This window comes from Mytilus californianus, unplaced genomic scaffold (genome assembly GCF_021869535.1).
Source record: "Mytilus californianus isolate M0D057914Y unplaced genomic scaffold, xbMytCali1.0.p SCAF_1, whole genome shotgun sequence".
Classification (NCBI taxonomy): domain Eukaryota; kingdom Metazoa; phylum Mollusca; class Bivalvia; order Mytilida; family Mytilidae; genus Mytilus; species Mytilus californianus.
This window is the reverse complement of record NW_026262581.1, coordinates 9,555,630-9,581,915: the sequence shown is the minus strand read 5'-3', so window position 1 is coordinate 9,581,915 and position 26,286 is coordinate 9,555,630. Positions and strand designations below refer to the sequence as shown.

The 26,286-nt window shown below is 32.8% G+C and overlaps 1 protein-coding gene and 1 long non-coding RNA gene across 10 annotated transcripts in view; both read left to right on the top strand.

The window, feature by feature from the left end:
* The window catches only part of LOC127699161 (uncharacterized), a 66,998-nt gene that overhangs the window by 34,893 nt on the left and 5,819 nt on the right, over positions 1 to 26,286 (top strand). For 6 of the 8 annotated variants that reach the window (XM_052202915.1, XM_052202908.1, XM_052202926.1 and 3 more), the window contains 9 exons: positions 1,196 to 1,258; positions 7,629 to 7,785; positions 8,463 to 8,542; positions 10,365 to 10,605; positions 11,719 to 11,876; positions 17,092 to 17,272; positions 18,214 to 18,375; positions 23,337 to 23,504; positions 25,629 to 25,719. In XM_052202915.1, the coding sequence (XP_052058875.1) occupies positions 1,196 to 1,258; positions 7,629 to 7,785; positions 8,463 to 8,542; positions 10,365 to 10,605; positions 11,719 to 11,876; positions 17,092 to 17,272; positions 18,214 to 18,375; positions 23,337 to 23,504; positions 25,629 to 25,719 (1,301 nt within the window). The remainder of the gene's footprint in view (positions 1 to 1,195; positions 1,259 to 7,628; positions 7,786 to 8,462; positions 8,543 to 10,364; positions 10,606 to 11,718; positions 11,877 to 17,091; positions 17,273 to 18,213; positions 18,376 to 23,336; positions 23,505 to 25,628; positions 25,720 to 26,286) is intronic. The other 2 variants (XM_052202943.1, XM_052202953.1) reach the window with 1 other exon arrangement.
* On the top strand, positions 8,550 to 9,830 carry LOC127699945 (uncharacterized). 2 transcript variants are annotated; one of them, XR_007981309.1, is made up of 3 exons: positions 8,550 to 9,203; positions 9,475 to 9,575; positions 9,720 to 9,830. It is a non-coding gene; the product is annotated as an uncharacterized LOC127699945 (long non-coding RNA). The 2 variants fall into 2 exon arrangements; XR_007981308.1 differs by having other exon boundaries at positions 9,419 to 9,575.

Genomic DNA, 26,286 nt, shown 5'->3' with positions numbered 1-26,286 from the left:
GTTTAACAATCCATAAAATAAATGCACACACAAAATTCTGAAATTACAGTATCTACCACAGAAGTATGTACTTGTAGTATCCACATCTAGTCCTAAACTAAAAACTAGATTTAAAGAAACTTTCAGTGGACCTTTCTTTTTATATAATACCAATAAGCGAATCATATATTTGATTTTTTTTTATCTTATTCTTTTTGGCCTTTAAAACTCCTACAGCAATGCATGGTCTTTTCCATATCTATACAAATGATGGATCAGGGCTGTATTTTTGAGCTTATTTAGTGCTCACAGTTTTTGTAGTTTGATTTATAATTTGATTGGTATTGTACCATGAATTTAAATGGAATTTGAGTTTTTTTGTTGATGAATTTTGGAAGATGTCCTAGTTTATAAAATCTTTTCATGTTGCTATAATTGTTGTTGTTATTTTATGATAAATTTATACAGCAGAAATATAGTAAACTAGCTTTGCCTGCGTCATTATTAGTCCCCTACTGACGAAGTCCATGGGGACTTTAGGTTTGCACTCCATCCGTCTGTCTGTCTGTCTGTCTGTCTGTCTGTCTGTCTGTCTGTCTGTCAGTCCGGCAAATCAGTTTTCCACACTTTTTTTCTTCATGCTTGAAGATATTGATTTGATATTTGGTGTATTGTTTTATCATGACAAGTTACAGATCAAGTTGAATTTTGTTTTGGTCTGACGATTTTGTGTAGAGTTATGGTCCTTGAACTTGGAAAATTCACTCAAATAATCAGTTTTCCACACGTTTTTTTTTTTACATGCTTGAAGATATTGATTTGATGATTGGTATATAGTTTTATCATGACAATTTACAGATCAAGTTCGAATTTTGGTCCGGTCTAATGATTTTGTGGAGTTATGGTCCTTCGACATAGAAAATTCCCTCAAATAATCAGTTTTCCTCACTTTTTTTCGTCATGCTTGAAGATATTGACTTGATATTTGTTATATAGTTTACACCATGACAAGTTATGGATCAAGTTAGCATTTTGTTCCAGTACAATGAATTTTTAACCGGTAGGGGACTATGTATTGCCAGGCAATACTCACAGAATGCATGTTTCATTTTAGTTTCTGCATAAAATTGTGTAAAATATGTGTTTCAAATCTTAGACTTAATATATTGTGTCATAATAAGCTGGTTATTGATTTTAGTAATTATTATATTGGCAGACAGAGATATTACCATACAGAATGCCTAGTATAAGAAATAGATTTAATAATACATTACATAAAGTAAGAACGAAGCTGTTTAATTTTGCCTTAAACTGTTCAAATATCCCAAACACCATTGTTCGTAAACAAACATTGAATTATATCTATGGCAACATGTATATGTTCCTCCAAACAGAAGCTCTTCTGGAATAATTAAATTTGTTATATGCAATTCTATGATATCTGTTCCTGTTGAAACAATTATTCTATACCCTAGCCTTTAATTTGTCAGGAACAATTATAGTAATATGTCTTTTAGTGGAAGTAATATTCCAGAATATTTCTGCCCTTTGGAACTAATATTATAAAGGAACATCTATTTCATAAGATATACACATAGGGATCACTAATAGATATGCAAAATTTATTATTCCATGACTCATCTGCTATAAATCATTTCATATCCTGATTAAAATATCTTTAATAATGCCCAATCTGAAAAACATATCCTAAACCATGCCAAATTCTGATTCACTGATCCTTGACCATACCTAGTCATGAATCATCTACCATTAAGAACATGACAAACCCTGATTCACTGATCCTTAACCATACCTAGTCACGAATCACCTACCATTAAGAACATGCCAAAACCTGATTCACTGATCCTTATTCATGCCTAGTCCTGAATTACCTACCATTTAGAACATGCCAAATCCTGATTCAGTGATCCTTAACCATACCTATTCCGGAATCACCTACCATTAAGAATATGCTAAATCCTGATTCACTGATTCTCAACCATGCCTAGTCCTGAATCATTTACCATTAAGAACATGCCAAATCCTGATTCACTATTCCTTAACCATACCTAGTCCTAAATCATCTACCATTAAGAACATGCCAAATCATGATTCACTGATCCTTAACCATGCCTAGTCCTGAATCATCTACCATTAACCTGTCAAATCCTGATTTACTGAACCTTAACCATGCCTAGTCCTGAATCATCTACCATTAAGAACATGCCAAATCATGATTCACTGAACCTAATCCATACCTAGTCATGAATCATCTACCATTAAGAACATGCCAAATCATGATTCACTGATCCTTAACCATGCTTAGTCCTGAATCATCTACCATTAACCTGCCAAATCCTGATTCACTGATCCTTGACCATACCTAGTCATGAATCATCTACCATTAAGAACATGCCAAATCATGATTCACTGAACCTTAACCATACCTAGTCATGAATCATCTACCATTAAGAACATGCCAAATCATGATTCACTGATCCTTAACCATGCCTAGTCCTGAATCATCTACCATTAACCTGCCAAATCCTGATTCACTGAACCTTAACCATGCCTAGTCATGAATCATCTACCATTAAGAACATGCCAAATCATGATTCACTGATCCTTAACCATACCTAGTCATGAATCATCTACCATTAAGAACATGCATATAATTACCAATACCCAATCCCGATTTATATATGTTGTTAGCAGGTTAAGGGTTACAGAACACCTAAGGGAGTTAACTCTTTACAAATCAGCTGAACGTTTTAATCAGATACTATTAGTAAAGAGAAATCAAAGTTTCGTAATGATCAAAATTAGTGTTTGTCAAGCTGCTATATATTCAATGAAATTGTTCCTTTAAATTGTGTGGTTCAAATTTCTTGTGAAAATTAAACGAGCCAAATATAGTCAAAGTGTTGGATATCCCCTTTTGATGTGGTTTCCAGAATTATGGATCATTGAATTCATGTCTCCTGTTTGACAAAGAGAGACTATGTTTCAGAAATACCAATATTTCTTCTTCTGATGATGAACTGCCTTAGTGGTCTCCTTGTAGTGTGCTCATCTGGATTAGGTTGTGTGTTTCCTGCCCTTGTTTGAAAATTGTGATTGGCTGCCTTTCTCCTAAGCAAATGTCAGTTTGGAGTAAGAGCAAAGATTGATTGCTCAAAGTCCCAATAATGGGTCCAGGTAGGGTGGAATGTTTTCCTCCAGACTGTTCCCTTGTGAAAAGCACCTTAAAAATCAATCTCAGCATGATGGTTTCAGCAGGGTTTATGTTCATAATGCATTCACATGAACTTGTCCTGTATATGAATCAATTTGCAGCTAAACATTTAACACACATCCGTCATAGTAAGTAGTTAAGTAAGAAATACTTCCTAGGTCAAAGGTCAAGGTCAAAAACTTTGGTTTCAGTTGACAACCCCATGTCCAATGATAAAGATACAAATTTTTACCATACATTATTCACAGCGGGGCCCACAGAGATGGCTACCATATCAATGGTATCTAGTTCCTCATCTTCTTCTGTTTCTTGTTCTCATACAACTTTGTTTGGGTCAAAGCTATCTGGTCTATCTTTTTAAATTGACATTGACTTAAATGATATTTTGAATAAAAGTGTTATACCATAAGATAATGTTTCCTATAGCATCATATGATCTTGACCTTTGACCTCATTGTAAAAAAAAAAATTTGTGGGAAATTTATTTGTCGAAATCATAACAGTTATATCCTTTGATAGAAGCTTTAGATATTTGACACATGGGTGCAACATCACGTACCTTATGTCATATACCATTAAAAATGAAATTTGACCTTATTCTTCAAAATTGACCTAAATATCTATTAATTAATGTTTTAGAAAGATTAGATTTTGTCTACTCAAAACAGTAGAAAAGAGGCAAATTAAGATTCCAAAGGGACATTCAAACTCATAAGTCGAAAATAAACTGATAACGCCATTGCAAAAAAAGAAAAAGACCAAAAGACAAACAACAGTTCAACTGTGTACAAAACACAACATATAAATTTTTGTTTGCCATGGCAAGACCTTTCCAGTACACCATAGGGTTTGCCTCCAGGTGTCATGGCCCACCCCCCTTGTATAATAAATTGTTACTGTAAACATTTCAAAAAAGGTTGAGATCCCCACTCCTAAACTGTAGATATAAGTACACTGAATTGAAATGATAAAATCTTTCAAGTGAACCATACCGTTTTTTCCCAGTGGTCATGGCCCAATGCCTTCATATTCTTAATTGATAAATATCTTGAAAACTTGGAAATTTTATTATGTTTGGAATTTGAACAGTTTAGTTAAAAAAATAACACCATTGACAAAAACTATTGTGTTACCATGTTTGTAATGTCCAGTCTAAAAACATTAATTGCTGTTTGATTGATTTATACAAAGTTTTAATATAAGTTGTTGTAATAGAGTACATATGTTGGCTTTTTGAATGCATGGGTGGCAGGGAAACATTGTGATTTAATGCAATTGTAGGTTTCAACATGATTTAGATTGAATTTTTATGCAGGCAATTTTATGTTAATTTCATATGAACACAGGATTACATTTTTATTCAAGAATTCAACCAAATTTTAAAAATACCTACCTGGTAAAGTTAATGTAAAATTTATTAATTTCACATGAAAAATTTTCCAAAACTTTTGATGTTTCATAACTTTTAGTTGTATGTATTTGATCTGCCAAAAACACACTTAAGAATTTTTATCCAAATAATCATGTGAATTGCACATGTAAACTTTCATGACTTTCAAATGAAATTCAATTAAAATAATTACATTTGAAAGAAAACAATTTGAATTTACATGAAATTGAATTAATTTAATTTAAGCAAAATTTGCCTGTGTAAAGTGTATGCTTAGATTGAATTACCACTAAGCTTTAATTTTGTACAGGAAACACTAAATGAATTAGAATTAAACTTGACAGATATAAACTTTTACATCTTCTTAATGAGCTTGGATATATAGCCCTTAGTTTAACACTTATCCAACCAGTCATTACTTCTGTTTAGAATGTTTTGTTAAACTATACATGTTTTGTGTTCTGTTCATTCGGCTTTGATACAATAAGAAAATTGTATGGTCTTCCTAAAAAATTGGGTCAAATTTGTTGTATAAAAACTCTGCTGACTTTCAAAATGTAATTCTTTTCTGCTCTTTTTTTCAATTATGCAGATGAATCATATTTCTTTTCATTTAATGCTTTTGATGGATGCAAATGTATACAATTTTTTCTTCAACTTTGTTAAAACCAAAGTTGGTTTTATAAAAGCAGTGCTGCCTTCAATATTCTTGCAAATAGCTTAAAAAATTCAGGGAGGAATATATATATTCCTATCTGCTTTATTAAGCAGTTTGTACATCCTTTTTATACACCCGTCAAAATTTTGACGAGACGTATTATGGTATACAAAGGTCCGGCGTCTGTCTGTCCGGCGTCCACATGTCGCACCGTATCTCAAAAACGATTTATGATTATTGCTTAAAACTTTACACACTTCTTAATTATATTAATCTAAAGATCTGTATACTTTTTGGTGATGATTCAAAATTTTATTTTTTTATTTTAGAGTTATTGATTTTTTTTTTTTTAAAAAGGGGGGTTTTCACATATCGCGCTGTATCCCAGAAAGGATTTGATTATTACATAAAACCTCACACACAAGACGACGGGTGTATCATGCGCTCGTGGCGCAGCTGTTTATTTTGTAATTATATAATTGAGTCATATTTCCATTTTATTCACTGTAATTATATTCCAGGATGTATATTTTTAATTAGTCATTAGAATCTGATAAACACAAATTTGGACACCTATGAAGCAAATCCTTTTTATTCAGTAGTTTTGTTGTACATTTTTGGCTTGCTATTTTAATATGAAAACAAAAGTTGAAACCTGTGTTTACCATCAATGAAGGTTAAAATTCAACTATGTGAAGAAGAATTAAAAAAGCTTTCAAAAGGCTATAGCTATTTAATAACATCATTTCTTATCCTGCAAACAGCGCTAATTTCTACTAAAAATGAAAAGTGCTATAAATGTTTGCAGGATGCATTTTGATCGATTGTGGGTTGCTTATCATCCAGTGGCAAATATTTCATGCATGTTCAGGACAAGGATGCATTTTGTATACTTCATCTAAATTAGCTCTAATTATGATGTTACATCAATTTTTGTCGAGCCTTCGACTTTAGTCGAAAAAGCGAGACATAGCGATCCTACATTCCGTCGGCGTCGTCGTTGTCGTCGGCGGCGTCCACAAATATTCACTCTGTGGTTAAAGTTTTTGAAATTTTAATAACTTTCTTAAACTATCCTGGATTTCTACCAAACTTGGACAGAAGCTTGTTTATGATCATAAGACAGTATCCAGAAGTAAATTTTGTTAAAAATAAAATTCCTGTTTTTCCGTATTTTACTTGTAAATGGACTTAGTTTTTCTGCCAGGAAACATTACATTCACTCTGTGGTTAAAGTTTTTAAAATATTAATAACTTTCTTAAACTTTCCTGGATTTGTACCAAACTTGGACAGAAGCTTGTTTATGATCATAAGATAATATCCAGAAGTAAATTTGTTAAAATAAAAATTTCATTTTTTCCGTATTTTACTTATAAATGGACTTAGTTTTTCTGCCAGGAAACAATACATTCACTCTGTGGTTAAAGTTTTTAAAATTTTAATAACTTTCTTAAACTATCCTGGATTTGTACCAAATTTTGGACAGAAGCTTGTTTATGATCAAAAGCTAGTATCTAGAAGGAAATTTTGTTAAAATTTGTACCTGTTTATCCGTATTTTACTTATAAATGGACTTAGTTTTTCTTCCAGTTGACATTAAATACAGTTCGTAGTTAAAGTTTTTAAAACATTTATTAGATTCATAAACTATCCTGGATTTATACCAAACTTGGACAGAAGCTTCTTACAATCAAAAGATAGTATCTAAAGGAATATTTTTATTGATTTTTTTCCTCATTTTTGTTGAGCCTGCAATTAACAGCAAAAGTAGGCGAGACACTGGGTTCCGCGGAACCCTTACGAATTTTTGCTTGTACCTTTTACAAGTTAGTTGTAACTGTAGTTTTGTGTCATTTGGGACAAAGCCATAGTCAAGATAAACAAAAAATCTTTTATTTAAGTGTTAGTAGAAATTATTTAGGCTTTGACAGTAAAAAAACTTCTGTAAAATATCTATTATATCAACCATATTTTGTAGATTCAGAACTGAATTTACTGTTATCAAAAACATAGTTCAACATATATTAAAATGGTTTCTATGTTTTAAATGATAAATTATTACGTAAAATGTCAAGAAATATAAAATGATTAATAGAAGGAACTGACTTCAAAAGTATTTTGAGATCAATGCTATCCTGTTAATTTTAAAGAAGTCTACATTTTACAAAATTTAAATTTATTAATGTGAATGAATTCTGTAAGATATGGGAAATGGGTACTTTTATGTTATGATTTATATTCATATAAAGGTGTAGGCTCAAAAAAGTGTATTGTCTGCCTAACAGTAGTATTCATGTATATAATATATGTAGACTGAAAAAAAGATGGACCAGCTATTAAATATATAATTTTTGTGTGATTTCAGTTAACAGATTCTCGTACTTACAAACTGACCTTAACTAAGCTTTTGCCATATGCCTTATACAATATAACAATTGAAGTTAGACCACTTTTTGAAAACGGAACGGAAACTGGATTCTGGAGTGACAGTGTTACAACTTCTATAAGAACTGCAGAAGATGGTAATAATTTTATCAGAATAAATCAACAATTTTTTTCATGTAGATTTTCACAAAAACATGTTTAAGAGCTTTACTCACAATCAATATTCTGCAATCTGGACAAGGAGTGAAAATCCTGTAGTTGGCAGGTATGTCAGAAGAACATTTTTGACATGAAGCAAATACATTTTGAACAATTTATTCATGGTTTTTTATTGTCTTGGTAGGGCAATCTGTTTACTTTTATAGAAATAAAAAAAATTAGTTTGGCATAGAATTACTTTTGTTAAACCATTAACAATACATGTAGTTTGACAGATACTCATGGTTATATTGACAGCAACATTTTTCTAACTTGTTTACTGTTTGTTTAAACATTATTTTACATCATTAAAATGGAAATTTATATATCAACAACATATAGTTTTTTAAGAAAAATCTATGTATTAGAAATTAGAGATTGGATGATTTTAAGACAGTTTTTCGCCGATTTTATGTGCTTTCTATACAAATGTTCACCTATTTTGAAAGAATTCAATCAGTTATATTTCAGATGATAAAAGAGATAAATGCATTATTTTTTTCGATTTTCAGTTATAGTTCAACAAGCCAAAGTTGTATGCAAAATTTTACCAAAATCTGTGTCATAGCCCATTTACTGTTCCTTGACCTTTAAATTGCTTTAACATATTTTTCAGTGCCTGGTGCAGTACCAATATTATGGCCAGGCTACTTTTTACAGCTAGATAATCCAGAGAAAATTAAAATCTATTGGGAGGTATGTACTTCTTTTTTTGTATATTTTTATATACTAATATTTAGAAAATAAACAATCCTTTTTTTCCCCATTTTCCACCATTTTAGCTGTTTATATCTTGAAAAGTATAAACATCAAAAGAAATGTACACTTCAAAAATTACCAGCAAGACAAGATCTAAAAAAAGCAATAATCACAAAAATCCTGTATAGAAGCTTTATAGGAGTTATAATCCATGGTTGCAATTTTGGCTATTACCTTGAATACTTACAAAATACAAAAGTTGTATAATACTGTAAACAGAAAATATATTTGTATTCCTTAAAGCTGATGGGGTGGACAGAGGGATCCCTGATTCCCACGCCCTAAATTCTGCTTTGCCCCTTTATTCCCAAATTTGGTTATTCCCATCTCACCCTTCATAGCTAGGGTTCATAGTCTAGTTTGAACAAGTAGTATTGTTTTATTTGAATAACAATTTTGCTCATGGTATCTTTTTTGTTATATAATGTATACAAAGAATAGGATTACAAGATTGGACAGTACAACAGACTACTCTAACCACCAACACCTATAAAAGATAGACATACGAAACACAGACAAACAATAAACAGCATTATAACTGTCTTGCCTTAGTCTGCTAATGGCATACAGTGTAGTATTTATTGACAATGGCGTACAGGTCAGTAAGTATTGACAATGGCATACAAGGCAGTAAGTATTGACTACAGGGCAGTAAGTATTGATGATGGTGTACAGGGCAGTAAGTATCGACACTGGCGTACAGGGCAGTAAGTATTGACGATGGTGTAGGGCAGTAAGTATTGACAATGGCGTACAGGGCAGTAAGTATTGACAATGGCATTCAGGGCAGTAAGTATTAACAATGGTGTACAGGGCAGTAAGTATTGACAATGGCGTACAGGACAGTAAGTATTGACAATGGTGTACAGGGCAGTAAGTATTGACAATGGCATACAGGGCAGTAAGTATTGACAATGGCATACAGGGCAGTAAGTATTGACAATGGCGTACAGGGCAGTAAGTATTGACGGTGGCGTACAGGGCAGTAAGTATTGACAATGGTGTACAGGGCAGTGAGTATTGATGATGGCTAGCATACAGGGCAGTAAGTATTGACGATGGCGTACAGGGCAGTAAGTATTGACGATGGTGTACAGGGCAGTAAGTATTGAAGATGGCATACAGGGCAGTAAGTATTGACAATGGCGTACAGGGCAGTAAGTATTGACGATGGTGTACAGGGCAGTAAGTATTGACAATGGTGTACAGGGCAGTAAGTATTGATGATGGCTAGCATACAGGGCAGTAAGTATTGACGATGGCGTACAGGGCAGTAAGTATTGACAATGGCGTACAGGACAGTAAGTATTGACAATGGCGTACAGGGCAGTAAGTATTGATTGATTGGTGTTTAACGCCACATTCAACACTATTGTGCTATTTCGTGCCAGTCAGTTTTTATTGGTGGAGGAAGCGGGAGTACCCAGAGAGAACCACTGACCTTCGGTAGGAAAACTGACAATCCTAGTCAATTAAGATTGGAGTCGAGTGCACCTGCTCTGTGGGGGATTCGAACTCACAACCTCAATGGTGACAGGCTAGTGATACAGTATTTCGACTACTTAGACCACTCGGTAACCAAGGCCCCTGGCAGTAAGTCAGTACCCTACTGACTCCAGATTAAGGCAGTAAGTAAGTAGCCTTAATCTGGTGTCCTAAAAAATGAAAGGAACCAGACTGCATACAGTATTTTTAAGCCATAGGAGCAATAAATACTCCTTATCATTGATCTCATGATATGTTTGAATTTTCTTAACAGCCAATTGCTGATATAGAAAGATGTGGCATTATACAGTCATACAGAATTACATTGAAGGATATTGTTCCCTTTGGAGAGAAAGAAAATTTTACTGAAATAGAAGACATCCCACCTGAAGCTATATCATATGAAATTCAATTGGAACCACTGAAAAAATATGAAATAAAACTAACACAGAGAACCAGTGTTGGCTATCCCACTGTAGACGATGCTCATATTTATGTTTACCCACAATACATTAGTAAGTGCAATTTTTGGGTAAAAATTACATGAAATGCAATCAAATCCTTATATGGTACTGACTTTATATCTAAATCTTCCAAGGTTTATCACTTCTTTTGAGATACACAAAATATAGTGCATTGATCATAACATTCTATACATCCTATCCATGAACATTTATTGAAATTTATCAATGAAATATATGCTCAGATATTCAAGTTACAAAATGGATGTTATACTTGTCAAGAAAATTACATAACTTGTGCAAGGTGCAGGAATCTAATATCTGTTCTAAAAATATCAATGATGTCATTGTTAAAGTAATCTTTAAAATTGGAGTTATCTTCCATTGTCCATAATTGTACATGAATCAACTACAACCAATGCTTTATACAATGCAATGTTTTAATTTTACTTCCCACTGATACATTAAAGCAATCTTTGCCCTTCAGTAATTACAAGCACTTTGATTTATTTATTTTATGAAGATCAATGATAAGAAAAAAAATGTATGAGATAGTGACAGTAAATGTACAGTAAATGTCATGAAATGTCCTGATTTTAATGGAAAATAATAAAACTTGACTGTTCCCAATGGCTTTTATTGTGAATAATTAATCTTATTTATTGACTATAGAAGCCATTGGTTACAGTCAAATTTTATTATTTTTCAATCCCGTGTTACCTAGTTAATTTACTATAGAAGCCATTGGTTACAGTCAAATTTTATTATTTTTCAATCCTATGTTACCTAGTTAATTTACTATAGAAGCCATTGGTTACAGTCAAATTTTATTATTTTTCAATCCTATGTTACCTAGTTAATTTACTATAGAAGCCATTGGTTACAGTCAAATTTTATTATTTTTCAATCCCATGTTACCTAGTTAATTTACTATAGAAGCCATTGGTTACAGTCAAATTTTATTATTTTTCAATCCTATGTTACCTAGTTAATTTACTATAAAAGCCATTGGTTACAGTCAAATTTTATTATTTTTTAGGGCCCCTGTTTTATTTACTATAGAAGCCCTATTGGTTACAGTCAAATTTTGTTTTGTTAAAGACCCATGTTACCTAGTTTATTGACTATAGAAGCCATTGGTCGCATTCCAGTTTTATTATTTTTCAGGGCCCACATTACCTAGTTTGTTGACTGTAAAAGCCATTGGTCACAGTCATGTTTTATTCAAATGGAAATCAACAACTCTCAAAAATGGTTCTGGTGAATTTTCTAACTATAATTTGTCATGGTGCAAAAAGAATGGTACAACACCAGGAAATTGTTTGGTAAGAAAATTAAATAAATTCATTTGTCACCTGCATACCTTCAAGGTGAACAACCTCTATCTGAGGAAAAATATCAGAAGGAAATTTCCCATTGTTTCTATGATAATTTATCTGTCTTTTTGGATAAAATTATTATTGCTAAAATGTTTTTATGATCAACATTCATTTGAAATAAGACATTAATCAATTTATAAGCTATAGCATTCTATATTGTTACCTGCATCACCAACAGCAAAAGCTGGTCTAGTAACTGTTTCGACAGGTCTCACTAATTAGCGACAAGAAGATAATAATTTAGCGACGAGAAAATAAATTTAGCTTTAAGATATCTTAATAATGATTATTTGAAATAAATAGATATAGAAACATGCATTAAAATGTATGTGATTTTATTTTAGATATACGAGAATTTTTCATTATTTCATGATACTGAACGAAGAAAATAAACATGTGTTCATTTGTGCTAGAAAGAGTTTTTCAAGGATAATATGTTTAAATGAATATATTTACAGTTTACTGTATAAATGAATAAATCGATAATATGTCGAGTCTGCATGGTTGATATATCAAAGGTTCAAACCGAATTATAAGATAATTTAATCTTTATTTATTTCATGAAAAAGGTCCATATATATATAAATATATATATATATATATATAGGATGGGACATGGGATTGTTACAAAATGTTCAGATTGATATGATACATTAAAATAATGTAATAAATTAATTTTTACTAAAAATTCGTTATAAGACTACATAGTGGTACTAAATCTAACAAAAATTGAAACTTTATAAAACAGCAAATAATCAGTGTAATTAATTGACTTTTTCTATAAATTTTTGTTTTAATAGTATTTAAACTTTTTTGTCGCTAAATTTGTCTTCTTGTCGCTAATTTTTTCTTCTTGTCGCTAATTTATTTCTTCTTGACGCTTCTTGTCGTCTGAAATTATTCTTGTCGCTAATTAGTAAGACCGACTGTTCGACTGGCACTGTGTCTATTCTGTCTGTCCAAAAGACCTATGCTAGAAAACTGTTGTCAAAGTTTTCTCGGCTTCTATGAAAGGAAAAGATTTATTATTTGGTATGCAGCTTGATAATATTTAGTTGTAGCATGTAAGCAATTTTTAGAGACTGCAATGCAGCTACTTCCTGTTTTTCGATGGTTTGAAACTTTACAACACTCTTTGTACTCACAAAATTTTCTTTAAACTTTTCCTGGCCTCTATTGAAGCAACTAATTTTAAATGTGGTCTGGCGCTTACTAATGTTCAGTTGTACTGTTTTAGCAATTTTTATACGACCGTAAAAAAATTTTTGTGGTCGTATATTGGTATGACGTTGGCGTCGTCATTGGTTTTCGCACTCTAACTTTAGTTTAAGTGAATGGATCTCTATGAAATTTTACCACAAGGTTCAATACCACAAAAGGAAGGTTGGGATTGATTTTGGGGGTTATGGTACTAACAGTAAAGGAATTAGGGGCCAAAAAGGGGCCAAAAATAAGCATTTTTGTAACTTCCAGACATAACTTGTGTGTTAGTGTATGGATCTCTCTGACATTGTACCACAAGGTTCCATATCACAAAAGGAATGCTGGGATTGATTTTGGGGGTAATTGCCTCAAATTTTAGGAATAAGGGGCCAAAAAAGGGGCAAAAAACAAGCATTTTTCTAGTTTCATGACAATAACTTGTGTGTAAGTGTATGGATCTTTCTGAAATTGTACTACAAGGTTCCATATCACAAAGGGAAAGCTGGAATTGAGTTTGGGGGTAATTGCCGAAACGTTTAGGAATTGGGGGCCAAAAAGGGGCCAAAAATAAGCATTTTTCTAGTTTCCAGACAATAACTTGTGTTCAAGTGTATGGATCTCTCTGAAATTGTACTGCAAGGTACCATACCACAAAGGGAAGGCTGGGATTGATGATGGGGGTAATTGCCTCAATATTTTAGGAATTAGGGGCCAAAAAGGGGCAAAAAACAAGCATTTTTCTAGTTTCAGGACAATAACTTGTGTGTAAGTGTATGGATCTTTCTGAAATTGTACTACAAGGTTCCATATCACAAAAGGAAAGCTGGGTTTGAGTTTGGGGGTAATTGCCCTAAACGTTTAGGAATTTAGGGCCAAAAAGGGGCCAAAAAACACATTTTTCTAGTTTCCTGACAATAACTTGTGTTCAAGTGTATGGATCTCTCTGAAATTGTACTGCAAGGTACCATACCACAAAGGGAAGGCTGGGATTGAGTTTGGGGGTGATGAATCATAAGGGGGTTCAAAAAATTTGGGGGGGGATTTTTGTTTTTTCCTTTTTTTTCTTTTTTTCCTTTTTTTTTCTTTTAAAATTTTCCATTTTAAGTTGGTTATTTCTGATTTATATTTAAAAACAAATAATAATGATATAGGAGGAGATACACACAAAACAGGATGTGTAAATTATTATATAATAAGTATTGTGCAATAGCAAGAAATTTTCAATTGCACAGTATTGCACAATAGCAAGAAATCTTCAATTGCACAGTATTGCGCAATAGCAAGAAATCTTCAATTGCACAGTATTGCGCAATAGCAAGAAATATCCAATAGCACAATATTGCGCAATAGCAAGAAATTGTCAATTGTACAGTATTGCGCAATAGCAAGAAATATTTAATTGCACAGTATTGTGCAAAAGAAGATACATGTACTTCGTATAAATTGCTTAGTTCTTGACCAATTTCAATGGGGTTTTATTCTTGAATTCTTGGGGTTCTTTAATATGCTGAATCTAACCGTGTATTTAGTTTTTGGATTTTGGGCCCCGTTTTTAAATTGGTCCACATTGAGGTCCAAAGGGTCCAAAATTAAACTTTGTTTGATTTCATCAAAAATTGAATTATTGGGGTTCTTTGATATGCTGAATCTAACCGTGTGTTTAGATTCTTAATTTTTGGTTCCGTTTTCAAATTGGTCTACATTAAGGTCCAAAGGGTCCAAAATTAGTTTGATTTTAACAAAAATTGAATTCTTAGGGTTCTTTGATATGCTGAATCTAAACATGTATTTAGATTTTTGATTATGGGCCCAGTTTTCAAGTTGGTCCAAATCGGGGTCCAAAATTAAACTTTGTTTGATTTCGACAAAAATTGAATATATGGGGTTCTTTGATATGCTGAATCTAACCATGTATTTAGATTTTTGATTTTTGGGCTCCGTTATCAACTTTGTCCACATTGAGGTCAAAAGGGTCCAAAATTAAACTTTGTTTGATTTCATCAAAAATTAATTCTTGGGGTTCTTTGATATGCTGAATCTAACCATGTATTTAGATTTTGGATATTGGACCATGATAGGTGAATGTCCAATTTAAAATTTTTAAGTTCTTAGACCACATTCATTTTGTGTCAGAAACCTATGCTGTGTCAAATATTTAATCACAATCCAAATGCAAAGCTGTATCAAGCTTGAATGTTGTGTCCATACTTGCCCCAACTGTTCAGGGTTCGACCTTTGCGGTCGTATCAAGCTGCGCCCTGCGGAGCATTTTATTAGATCTGCCGTGCAGCTACTTCCTATTTGCCAAAAGTTTGAAATCAAAAATAGAGATGCAGGTCCAGATAGGGTATTGGTCTTGTGTAAATAAACAATGTTTTGTCAAAAAATACTGTTAGGCTTCATCAACATTAAGTTTAGTCAATGGTTAAAGTTTTTCCAGGCATCAATAACTTTGTCAAACCTCTGTGGAGTTTTTTTTTTTTATTAACTTGGTTTAGAAGCAAGTACATTATCCAGAGCACAATTTTGAAATTTCTTTTTCATTTGCCACATTTGAATGATTAATGAACAGTTGTTTTGTTGGAGATTTTGTGCAGAAAACATTTTTGTATACCTTTTTTTGGTTAAATTTTTTATACATCAGTAATTTTGTCAACTTCATAGAATTTTATAAAAAAGCTTTTTATGATTAAGAAATGTCTCTGAAGCAAAATTTTGAAACCCTAAACAAATTTTTAGATGCCCGTCAAAATTTCGACGGGACGTATTATGGTATACAAATGTCGTCTGTCCGTCTGTCTGTCCGGCGTAAACATGTCGCACCGTAACTTGAGAACGACTTATTCAAATTTCATGAAACTTAATATAGTTGTTTCTTATGATGATGAAACAATCTGTATATTTTTTGGTGAAAATAAGATTAAAACTTTTTGAGTTACTGGACTTAGTAACTAAAACAGGTGTGTGTTTTTTGTCACATGTCGCACCGTATCTCAAAAACAATTTATGATTATTGCTTAAAACTTGACACACTTCTTAGTTATATTAATCTTAAGATCTGTATACTTTTTGGTGATGATTCAAAATTTTATTTTAGAGATATTGAGTATTTTGTTAAAAAAGGGGGAGGGGTTTTTCACATGTCGCGCCGTATCTAAAAAACAGTTTATGATTATTGCTTAAAACTTTACACACTTCTTAGTTATATTAATCTTAAGATCTGTATACTTTTTGGTGATGATTCAAAATTTTATTTTTGAGTTATTGAGTATTTTGTAAAAAAAGGGGGAGGGGTTTTTCACATGTCGCGCCGTATCTCAAAAACAGTTTATGATTATTGCTTAAAACTTTACACACTTCTTAGTTATATTAATCTTAAGATCTGTATACTTTTTTGGTGATGATTCAAAATTTTATTTTTGAGTTATTGAGTATTTTGTAAAAAAAGGGGGAGGGGTTTTTCACATGTCGCGCCGTATCTCAAAAACGATTTATGATTATTGCTTAAAATTTTACACACTTCTTAGTTATATTAATCGTAAGATCTGTATACTTTTTGGTTTTGATTCAAAATTTTATTTTTGAGATATTGATTTTTTTTTTTTTTTAAAAAGGGGGTTTTCACATGTCGCGCCGTATCTCAAAAACTATTTATGATTATTGCTTAAAATTTTTCACACTTCTTAGTTATATTAATCTTAAGATCTGTATACTTTTTGGTTTTGATTCAAAATTTTATTTTAGAGATATTGAGTTTTTTGTAAAAAAAAGGGGGTTTTCGCATGTCAGGCCGTATGTCAGAAACTATTTGTGATTATTGCATAAAAATTCACACACAAGACAACGGGCATATCATGCGCTCATGGCGCAGCTGTTTATTATATCATTTAATGTATTCAATTTTCATTAAACAGTATTGTAAAATTTTATTTTAAAGTTAACATTCTTTTAATTTTAGGAGGCTATTAAATCAAAGGTGATTATAGATAACAATGTTACTAACAATGCTACAGTTTCACTAAATGAGAATTATTTTGACTATTGGTTTGGAATATCTCTTGAGCAAACAATATCAAATGGTTGGTTTATCAGCAGTGGTATTACGTGGTACAAGCATTGTGTATATTTACAAGGAGGAGGTTAGTATGAAGAATTGGTCTCTTGTTTTCTAATGGCAGCCCAAATTACCCGCCCCTCATGCCAGTCCACCAACCTTGCAAATCCACATATTATTGTATTATTTTAATTGTTCTCAACATGAATATGCTTGGAATTATTAACGCTATATATTAAGCAAGCAAAATACAATCATTCAATCATTTGATTTACATAGATTTGCAAAACCTTTCATAAGTAATTGTTAATATCATCATTACAAGGAACCTTTACAGTTCATTACTGTGCAATTGTGGAAACTTCATAAAACATGGTACACAAACCAGGTTATCATTACAAGAAGATGACCATTAAAGGTTGTGATATCAAAGGTCAAATTTAAAGCTAAGTTCAAAGTATAGTACATCTGAAGCAGACAACTGTTTCATTATACTTCATCATACTTGGTATGCACAATTATTATTAAAAGATGATCCTCACAGATTGACAAAGTCAGATTCAAGGTGAAAATCTTATAAACTTAATATTGAATAAACCCTATGAAGGCTTGATGTAAACAATTACTATAAAATGTGAATGAACACTTAAGCACACTAAGAAAAGAAAATTACTATTAGGAGAAATGACCTCTATTGATTGTCAGAGGTCAAAGATCAAACTGGGGTCCTGGTCAAAACCATGATTTTGAATTTGAAGATTGTAGTTTAAATACCAGAAAACAGCCTTTCATATTTGGTTAGGTTACAGGAGGTGAGATGCATTGCCTTGTTAAAATTGTTACTGAATGAATTGTTTAATATAACACTTGCATAACATAACATGAGATAAGATCAGTTTGTTTTAATCTCACTGGACTAAATATTTACTTATTATATCAATGCTAAGATTATCCAAATAGATATAAATAGTTAATCATTATATACTATTTAATATGCATTATATGATTTTAACTTCTTTTATACAGTTCCAAAGAAACCATTAGAATTGGAGGTACCCACAGATACTGACCAGGAAGACGGTATTTTTATAAGATGGACTCCATACACATGTTCCCAGAGTGAAGGAAAGGTTGTGTCTTATATAGTTGTGTTTTGTACAACTGGCAGTGCAGAAGATAAATGTCAAGGTTTGTTTGGTTATTTCAGTGTTATCACTCCTTAGATTGTCAAGGTTTTGTACAACTGGCAGTTCAGAAGATAAATGTCAAGGTTTGTTTGGTTATTTCAGTGTTATCACTCTTTAGATTGTCAAGGTTTTGTACAACTGGCAGTGCAGAAGATAAATGTCAAGGTTTGTTTTGTTATTTCAGTGTTATCACTTCTTAGATTGTCAAGGTTTTGTACAACAGGCAGTGCAGAAGATAAATGTCAAGGTTTGTTTTGTTATTTCAGTGTTATCACTCCTTAGATTGTCAAGGTTTTGAACAACAGGTAGTGCAGAAGATAAATGTCAAGGTTTGTTTTGTTATTTCAGTGTTATCACTTCTTAAATTGTCATGGTTTTGTACAACTGGCAGTGCAGAAGATAAATGTCAAGGTTTGTTTGGTTATTTCAGTGTTATCACTCCTTAGATTGTCAAGGTTTTGTACAACAGGCAGTGCAGAAGATAAATGTCAAGGTTTGTTTGGTTATTTCAGTGTTATCACTTCTTAAATTGTCATGGTTTTGTACAACAGGCAGTGCAGAAGATAAATGTCAAGGTTTGTTTTGTTATTTCAGTGTTATCACTTCTTAAATTGTCATGGTTTTGTACAACAGGCAGTGCAGAAGATAAATGTCAAGGTTTGTTTTGTTATTTCAGTGTTATCACTCCTTAGATTGTCAAGGTTTATTACAACTGACAGTGCAGAAGATAAATGTCAAGGTTTGTTTGGTTATTTCAGTGTTATCACTTCTTAAATTGTCATGGTTTTGTACAACTGGCAGTGCAGAAGATAATTGTCAAGGTTTGTTTTGTTATTTCAGTGTTATCACTCCTTAGATTGTCAAGGTTTTGTACAACTGGCAGTGCAGAAGATTAATGTCAAGGTTTGTTTTGTTATTTCAGTGTTATCACTTCTTAAATTGTCATGGTTTTGTACAACAGGCAGTGCAGAAGATAAATGTCAAGGTTTGTTTTGTTATTTCAGTGTTATCAGTTCTTATTGTCAAGGTTTTGTACAACAAGCAGTGCAGAAGATAAATGTCAAATTTCAGTGTTATCACTTCTTAGATTGTCAAGGTTTTGTACAACATGCAGAGCAGAAGATAAATGTCAAGGTTTGATTTGTTATTTCAGTGTTATCACTCCTTAGATTGTCAAGGTTTTGTACAACAGGCAGTCCAAAGATAAATGTCAAGGCTTGTTATGTTATTTCAGTGTTATCACTTCTTAAATTGTCAAGGTTTTGTACAACAGGCAGTGCAGAAGATAAATTTCATATTTCAGTGTTATCAATTCTTAAATTGAGCTCATTAGGTCAAAAAGTTGTACATAAATACAAGTATTGTGGATTCATTATTATTCGTTGGATACCAAATTTTCTGGATTTCATTGGTACAAGTGAACAACAAATTCAAATGTTCAATGAATTACAAATTTTCTATATGATTGTTTGCAGAGTTTTTCTCAATCCACGAAAATTGGTACCCACGAAAATAAATGAATCCACAGTAAGCCAAAATTTCAGTTTTAGAATAATATATTATTATTTGGTTAAATTTATATATAATTATCTAGCTGTTCACATTTTGGTGATTTTAATCATTTTAAGGGGCATAACTTGGGATCCTCCTTCCTTTAATGTACAAATTCATACTCAACTTTTGCTTCTTTGTTTCTAGCATTTTACATAGGCTGTAACGTTACCTTACCATGTGTGGCATGAATATTAAGGCCTCGTCCCCAAATTATGATTTTAGCTCCAATGGCTTTCCACTAAATTTATACAAATGATGGAAAATGAAAATAGAATTTTAATAATTATGGATTATAGATCTATAATAAACAATTAATTGTATATATGGATTATTCACACCGGCCATCACAGCTTGAAATCTGTGGAGGGATCACGTTTGAATCCCAAGCAGCAATTACACTTTATTTGTTGCAATTTGTAAGTATAATCTGGATCCCATTCCCATGCTGGATTATGCTCTGTGTGATTCGTATCTGGAGTTTACTTACCCACAGTGTTGCAGTTTCATGTAATTGATTTGGATCATTACACTGAGTTTGGAACAGTATACCCAATGTGTTATTGGGATTGTTGAACTGGACACAAATTTGAGACTTATTGCAAAAATCTGAATTTATAGTATTTTTGTACAGATGATTTGAGTTTAGATGAAGCAGTCTTCATCTAAAGAGTCTCCGTAATTCTTTATATACCTGTTTTTAGCTCACCTGGCCCGAAGGGCCAAGTGAGCTTTTCTCATCACTTGGCATCCTCCGGCGTCGTACGTCGTCGTCCGGCGTCGGCGTTAACTTTTTACATTTTGAACTGCTTCTAGAGAACCACTGAATGGAATGAAACCAAACATGGCATGAATGTTCCTTATGAGGTGCTGACCAAGTGTTGTTACTTTGTAGCCGATCCATCATCCAAGATGGCCGCCAGCCGGGGACTTAGTTTAACATAGGACCCTATGGGAAATACATACAAATGTCTTCTTTTAGAGAACCACTGAATGGAATGAAACCAAACATGGCATGAATGTTCCTTATGAGGTTCTGACCAAGCGTTTTTACTTTGTAGCCGATCCATCATCCAAGATGGCCGCCAGCGGGGGACTTAGTTTAACATAGGACCCTATGGGAAATACATACAAATGTCTTCTTTTAGAGAACCACTGAATGGAATGAAACCAAACATGGCATGAATGTTCCTTATGAGGTGCTGACCAAGTGTTGTTACTTTGCAGTCGGTCCATCATCCAAGATGGCCGACAGCAGGGGACTTAGTTTAACAAAGGACCTATGGGAAATACATACAAATGTCTTCTTTTAGAGAACCACTGAATGGAATGAAACCAAACATGGCATGAATCTTCCTTATGAGATGTTGACCAAGTGTTGTTACTTTGTAGCCGATCCATCATCCAAGATGGCCGCCAGCAGGGGACTTAGTTTTACATAGGACCCTTTGGGAAATACATAAAAATGTCTTCTTTTAGAGAACCAATAAATGGAATGGAACCAAACATGGCATGAATGTTCCTTATGAGATGTTGACCAAGTGTTGTTACTTTGCAGCCGATCCATCATCCAAGATGGCCGACAGCGGGGGACTTAGTTTAACATAGGACCCTATGGGAAATACATACAAATGTCTTCTTTTAGAGAACCACTGAATGGAATGAAACCAAACATGGCATGAATCTTCCTTATGAGATGCTGACCAAGTGTTGTTACTTTGCAGTCAGTCCATCATCCAAGATGGCCGCCAGCGGGGGACTTAGTTTAACATAGGACCCTTTGGGAAATACATACAAATGTCTTCTTTTAGAGAACCACTGAATGGAATGAAACCAAACATGGCATGAATGTTCCTTATGAGGTTCTGACCAAGTGTTTTTACTTTGTAGCCGATCCATCATCCAAGATGGCCGCCAGCGGGGGACTTAGTTTAACATAGGACCCTATGGGAAATACATACAAATGTCTTCTTTTAGAGAACCACTGAATGGAATGAAACCAAACATGGCATGAATGTTCCTTATGAGGTGCTGACCAAGTGTTGTTACTTTGCAGTCAGTCCATCATCCAAGATGGCCGACAGCAGGGGACTTAGTTTAACAAAGGACCTATGGGAAATACATACAAATGTCTTCTTTTAGAGAACCACTGAATGGAATGAAACCAAACATGGCATGAATCTTCCTTATGAGATGCTGACCAAGTGTTTTTACTTTGTAGCCGATCCATCATCCAAGATGGCCGCCAGCGGGGGACTTAGTTTTACATAGGACCCTTTGGGAAATACATAAAAATGTCTTCTTTTAGAGAACCAATAAATGGAATGGAACCAAACATGGCATGAATGTTCCTTATGAGATGTTGACCAAGTGTTGTTACTTTGCAGCCGATCCATCATCCAAGATGGCCGACAGCGGGGGACTTAGTTTAACATAGGACCCTATGGGAAATACATACAAATGTCTTCTTTAAGAGAACCACTGAATGGAATGAAACCAAACATGGCATGAATCTTCCTTATGAGATGCTGACCAAGTGTTGTTACTTTGTAGCCGATCCATCATCCAAGATGGCCACCAGCGGGGGACTTAGTTTTACATAGGACCCTTTGGGAAATACATAAAAATGTCTTCTTTTAGAGAACCAATAAATGGAATGAAACCAAACATGGCCTGAATGTTCCTTATGAGATGTTGACCAAGTGTTGTTACTTTGCAGCCGATCCATCATCCAAGATGGCCGACAGCGGGGGACTTAGTTTAACATAGGACCCTATGGGAAATACATACAATTGTTTTCTTTTAGAGAACCACTGAATGGAATTGAACCAAACATGGCATGAATGTTCCTTATGAGTTGCTTACCAAGTGTTGTTACTTTGCAGTCGGTCCATCATCCAAGATGGCCGCTAGGGGGGGGGGGCTTAGTTTAACATAGGACCCTATGGGAAATACATACAAATGTCTTCTTTTAGAGTACCACTGAATGGAATGAAACCAAACATGGCATGAATGTTCCTTATGAAGTGCTGACCAAGTGTTGCTACTTTGTTGCCGATTTACTGTTCAAGATGGCCACCAGGATATTTTATTAAATAATGGGACCAATATTAATCAAAATTTGGCCTCAATCATTATTTGGGTATCTGTTATGATTTTTATCTATCTTTACATGATTTCTAAAACCAAAGTAGAGTCAGGTGAGCGACACAGGCTCTTGAGAGCCTCTAGTTTGGAGTGTTATAGTATTTCCATCCCACTTCTGTATCTTATACTGCTCCTGAACTTCTTGTCAGAATTTTTAGAAACTTCACATAATCTTGCTTGATAACATGATGTCCTTATGTGAGCTTTACTTGCAGTACCTTTTGTTGTATTTCAATTATCTTAACAATTTCTTATCATATACAGGCAAAGAACAGAATGAAACAGTATCTCCCTCAGAATCGTCATACACATTAAAGAATTTGATTCAAGGCCAAACTTACATAGTCAACATAAGTGCCAAGATGGAAGATGGACAATATGGACCTTGGAGTAATTCTAAAAAAGTCCTGTTTAAGTCCCCAAAGACCATTGGTAAGTTAACCATGTTTTTTAAAAGTTATTGTCCAAGTCCATAATTTCAAGACAAAACTTATCACTAACATCTAGTCTTTACTTAATTATTTAATGTAGGATGTTGGAATGTTCATTAAATTTCTATTAAGGAAAACAAAATAAAGATACATTTTCAGTGAAAATTTGTCAATTCTCCACTTATTTGTCATTTTTTTTTAAAATCAAGCGCATGCATCTTTTTATGACTTGCTTAAGAGCTATGGGCTGTCAGAGGCAAGTCCATATAAAAAACATGGAAATTGATGACTCACACTACATCCTTTTCAAGTAGATTAATCATACATAACTAGATTTATTTTTCATTTTACTTCTTAGATATTTAACTGTTATTCCTGCACTTAAGGACATACGATACAGTTTTGATCCCACAGTAAATTTTTGACGAAAGTTTGCATACAATCTATTTTTTATTTAGTCAATTCGAATATTAATAAAAATATACCTTCATGTGCTACTTTTAGAGATAAATAGGGTTGAAATTATGGACATTTACTGGAAATTTCTGTTTCTTAGACATTTCTAACCTTTGAAAAGACATACTTAACTTTTTTGTTTTAAAAGATAAACGCAAGCGGGGTTTTGTAAAAACATTTGGAATATCTTCTCTACATAAGTTTGCTTTCAATTTGTGTAATAATTCTTTCGAAATAATTCATTTTTATCACATTTTCCTGGTTTTAGTAAAAAACAGCATTCTTTGCTGAATGATAAAAATCAGTTGAAAATGCATCTTTTCCCGATATGCCACAGTTTGACGTCGCGAAAAATAACATTTTACTATAGCGACATCATTACCTCCCCTGTAGCTGTATTGTATGCCCTTAATACCTATAGCGCAAACCCTCCATATTTTTTTGCTTTATCCTTTCACTTTGAACAAGTTGTCAAGTGAATGTATCATTTCATTCCTTACACATAGAATTTTGAAGTTGATTATGCATATGAACCCAGGGACCTGCATATATTAACAAGATTTGTCTCTTCATTTAATCAATTGTTTGCAAATGTTGCCCATCTCAACTTATTTGCATAGATTAGCTCCCTTGATTACAAGAACAGTGGGAAATAATGCAACAAGGCAATATTTTGTTTAAATTGACAGTATATCACTGAAAATGGTGTGTTTTAAGGAATAAAGCTGGTTTGAGCTACACATGCTACAAGGGATAAGTATAAGAATAAAGGTTATATAATTGTGTGGTAAAATTGATAAGGAAGATTAATTACTAAAAAAGGATCAATTATGATTTCGAGACATGGTGCCCCAAGTGGGAGTTGGCAATTTCCATGTTTTCTATATATAGTTGCTCCGAGGTCCTGGCCCAATGAAATCCTAGAAAGACTTTCAGATCAATCTCAAGACTTAAAAGTAAAATAACGAAGAAACCGAACTCCAAGGAAAATTCAAAACGGCAAATGGGAAAATCAAAAGCTCAAACACATCAAACGAATGGAAATCAACTGTCATATTCCCAACTTGGTACAGGCATTTCCTTATGTAGAAAATGATGGATAATACCTGGTTTTATAGCTAGCTTAATCTCTCACTAAGGCATCCCCCATAATAAGGAAATTATGATAGTTATATTTAGTTAATTCTGCAGAAGGGAAGAGAGATTGGTTCTTATTAAATATGAAATGTGATCTTCTATGATTACATAATTAAAAAATGAATTAAATAATACAAGTTAAGTGTTTTGGTCCAGTTTTATATTTTGTTGGGAATGAAAAAAGAGTTCTATTAAAAGCTTGATATAGTGGTATATAATGAAAGCTAAATTATTTACAGATTTAAATCTTTTAGAGAGACTTGGAAAAATGTTGATCAACAATTCTTATTTTCAGTGTGAAATGGGACACATTTTGAATGTGAAATTTAGTTTTTAGAAGAGAACTAAGATAGCTCAAAACTGAGATGACAGTGTTTAATTAATGTACAGGTTTCTATTTTTCTAAACCTATGATGCATTATATGGAATAGTAAAAAATCTTCCAATATGTGAATATATTGAAGAGACTGGTTTGTTTTAAATTGTCTTACTGATTGCTGTTTTCATAATTTATAATACATTTTGTTTCCAGAATCAAAAAAAGAAAATTTGATACTAGGAGCTGTAATTGGTGGTCTTGGGGCATTTGTTGTATTGATGATATGTGGTTGTGTGTATGCAAGGTAAGTAATCATACTCAAGTTGACTTTAGCTTTCTTTTTGTGTTTTTATCACACCTGTCCCCATGTACCAACTCAACTTTGACAGAACCATCATTTAGGTATTTTATTAGTATAATTGTTTTTGTATTGGCCAACATTATCACCAAAGCTAAAAATAGAATTGCCTTACAATCTAGTAACTATAAGAAATAAGCAGAAACTATACAAATTTCTGACCAATTTTCTAATTTTATCATTTGACCTTTTATCAAGAAATCTAGTAACAGATAAGCAGAAATTTTTAAAAATACAGGATCTAAAAAAAATTCTATCATCATGACGAAAACAATAAAAAAACTTCATATACTAGTTATTGGCCTCAAATGACATACTATGACCAATTTTCCTATACTTTGCTTGAAAATGTGTTTTTTGGAGAAGTCAAAACTGAAAATAAAAAACAAATAGTTTTCATAGAATTTAATGTTTATGACATCAGAAATATAGTGTCAAAATTCTAAATCAATTAATTGATTTTTTTAGAAGTTATTTGCAATAGATTTTTTTAAGCCAAATAATTTAAGATTA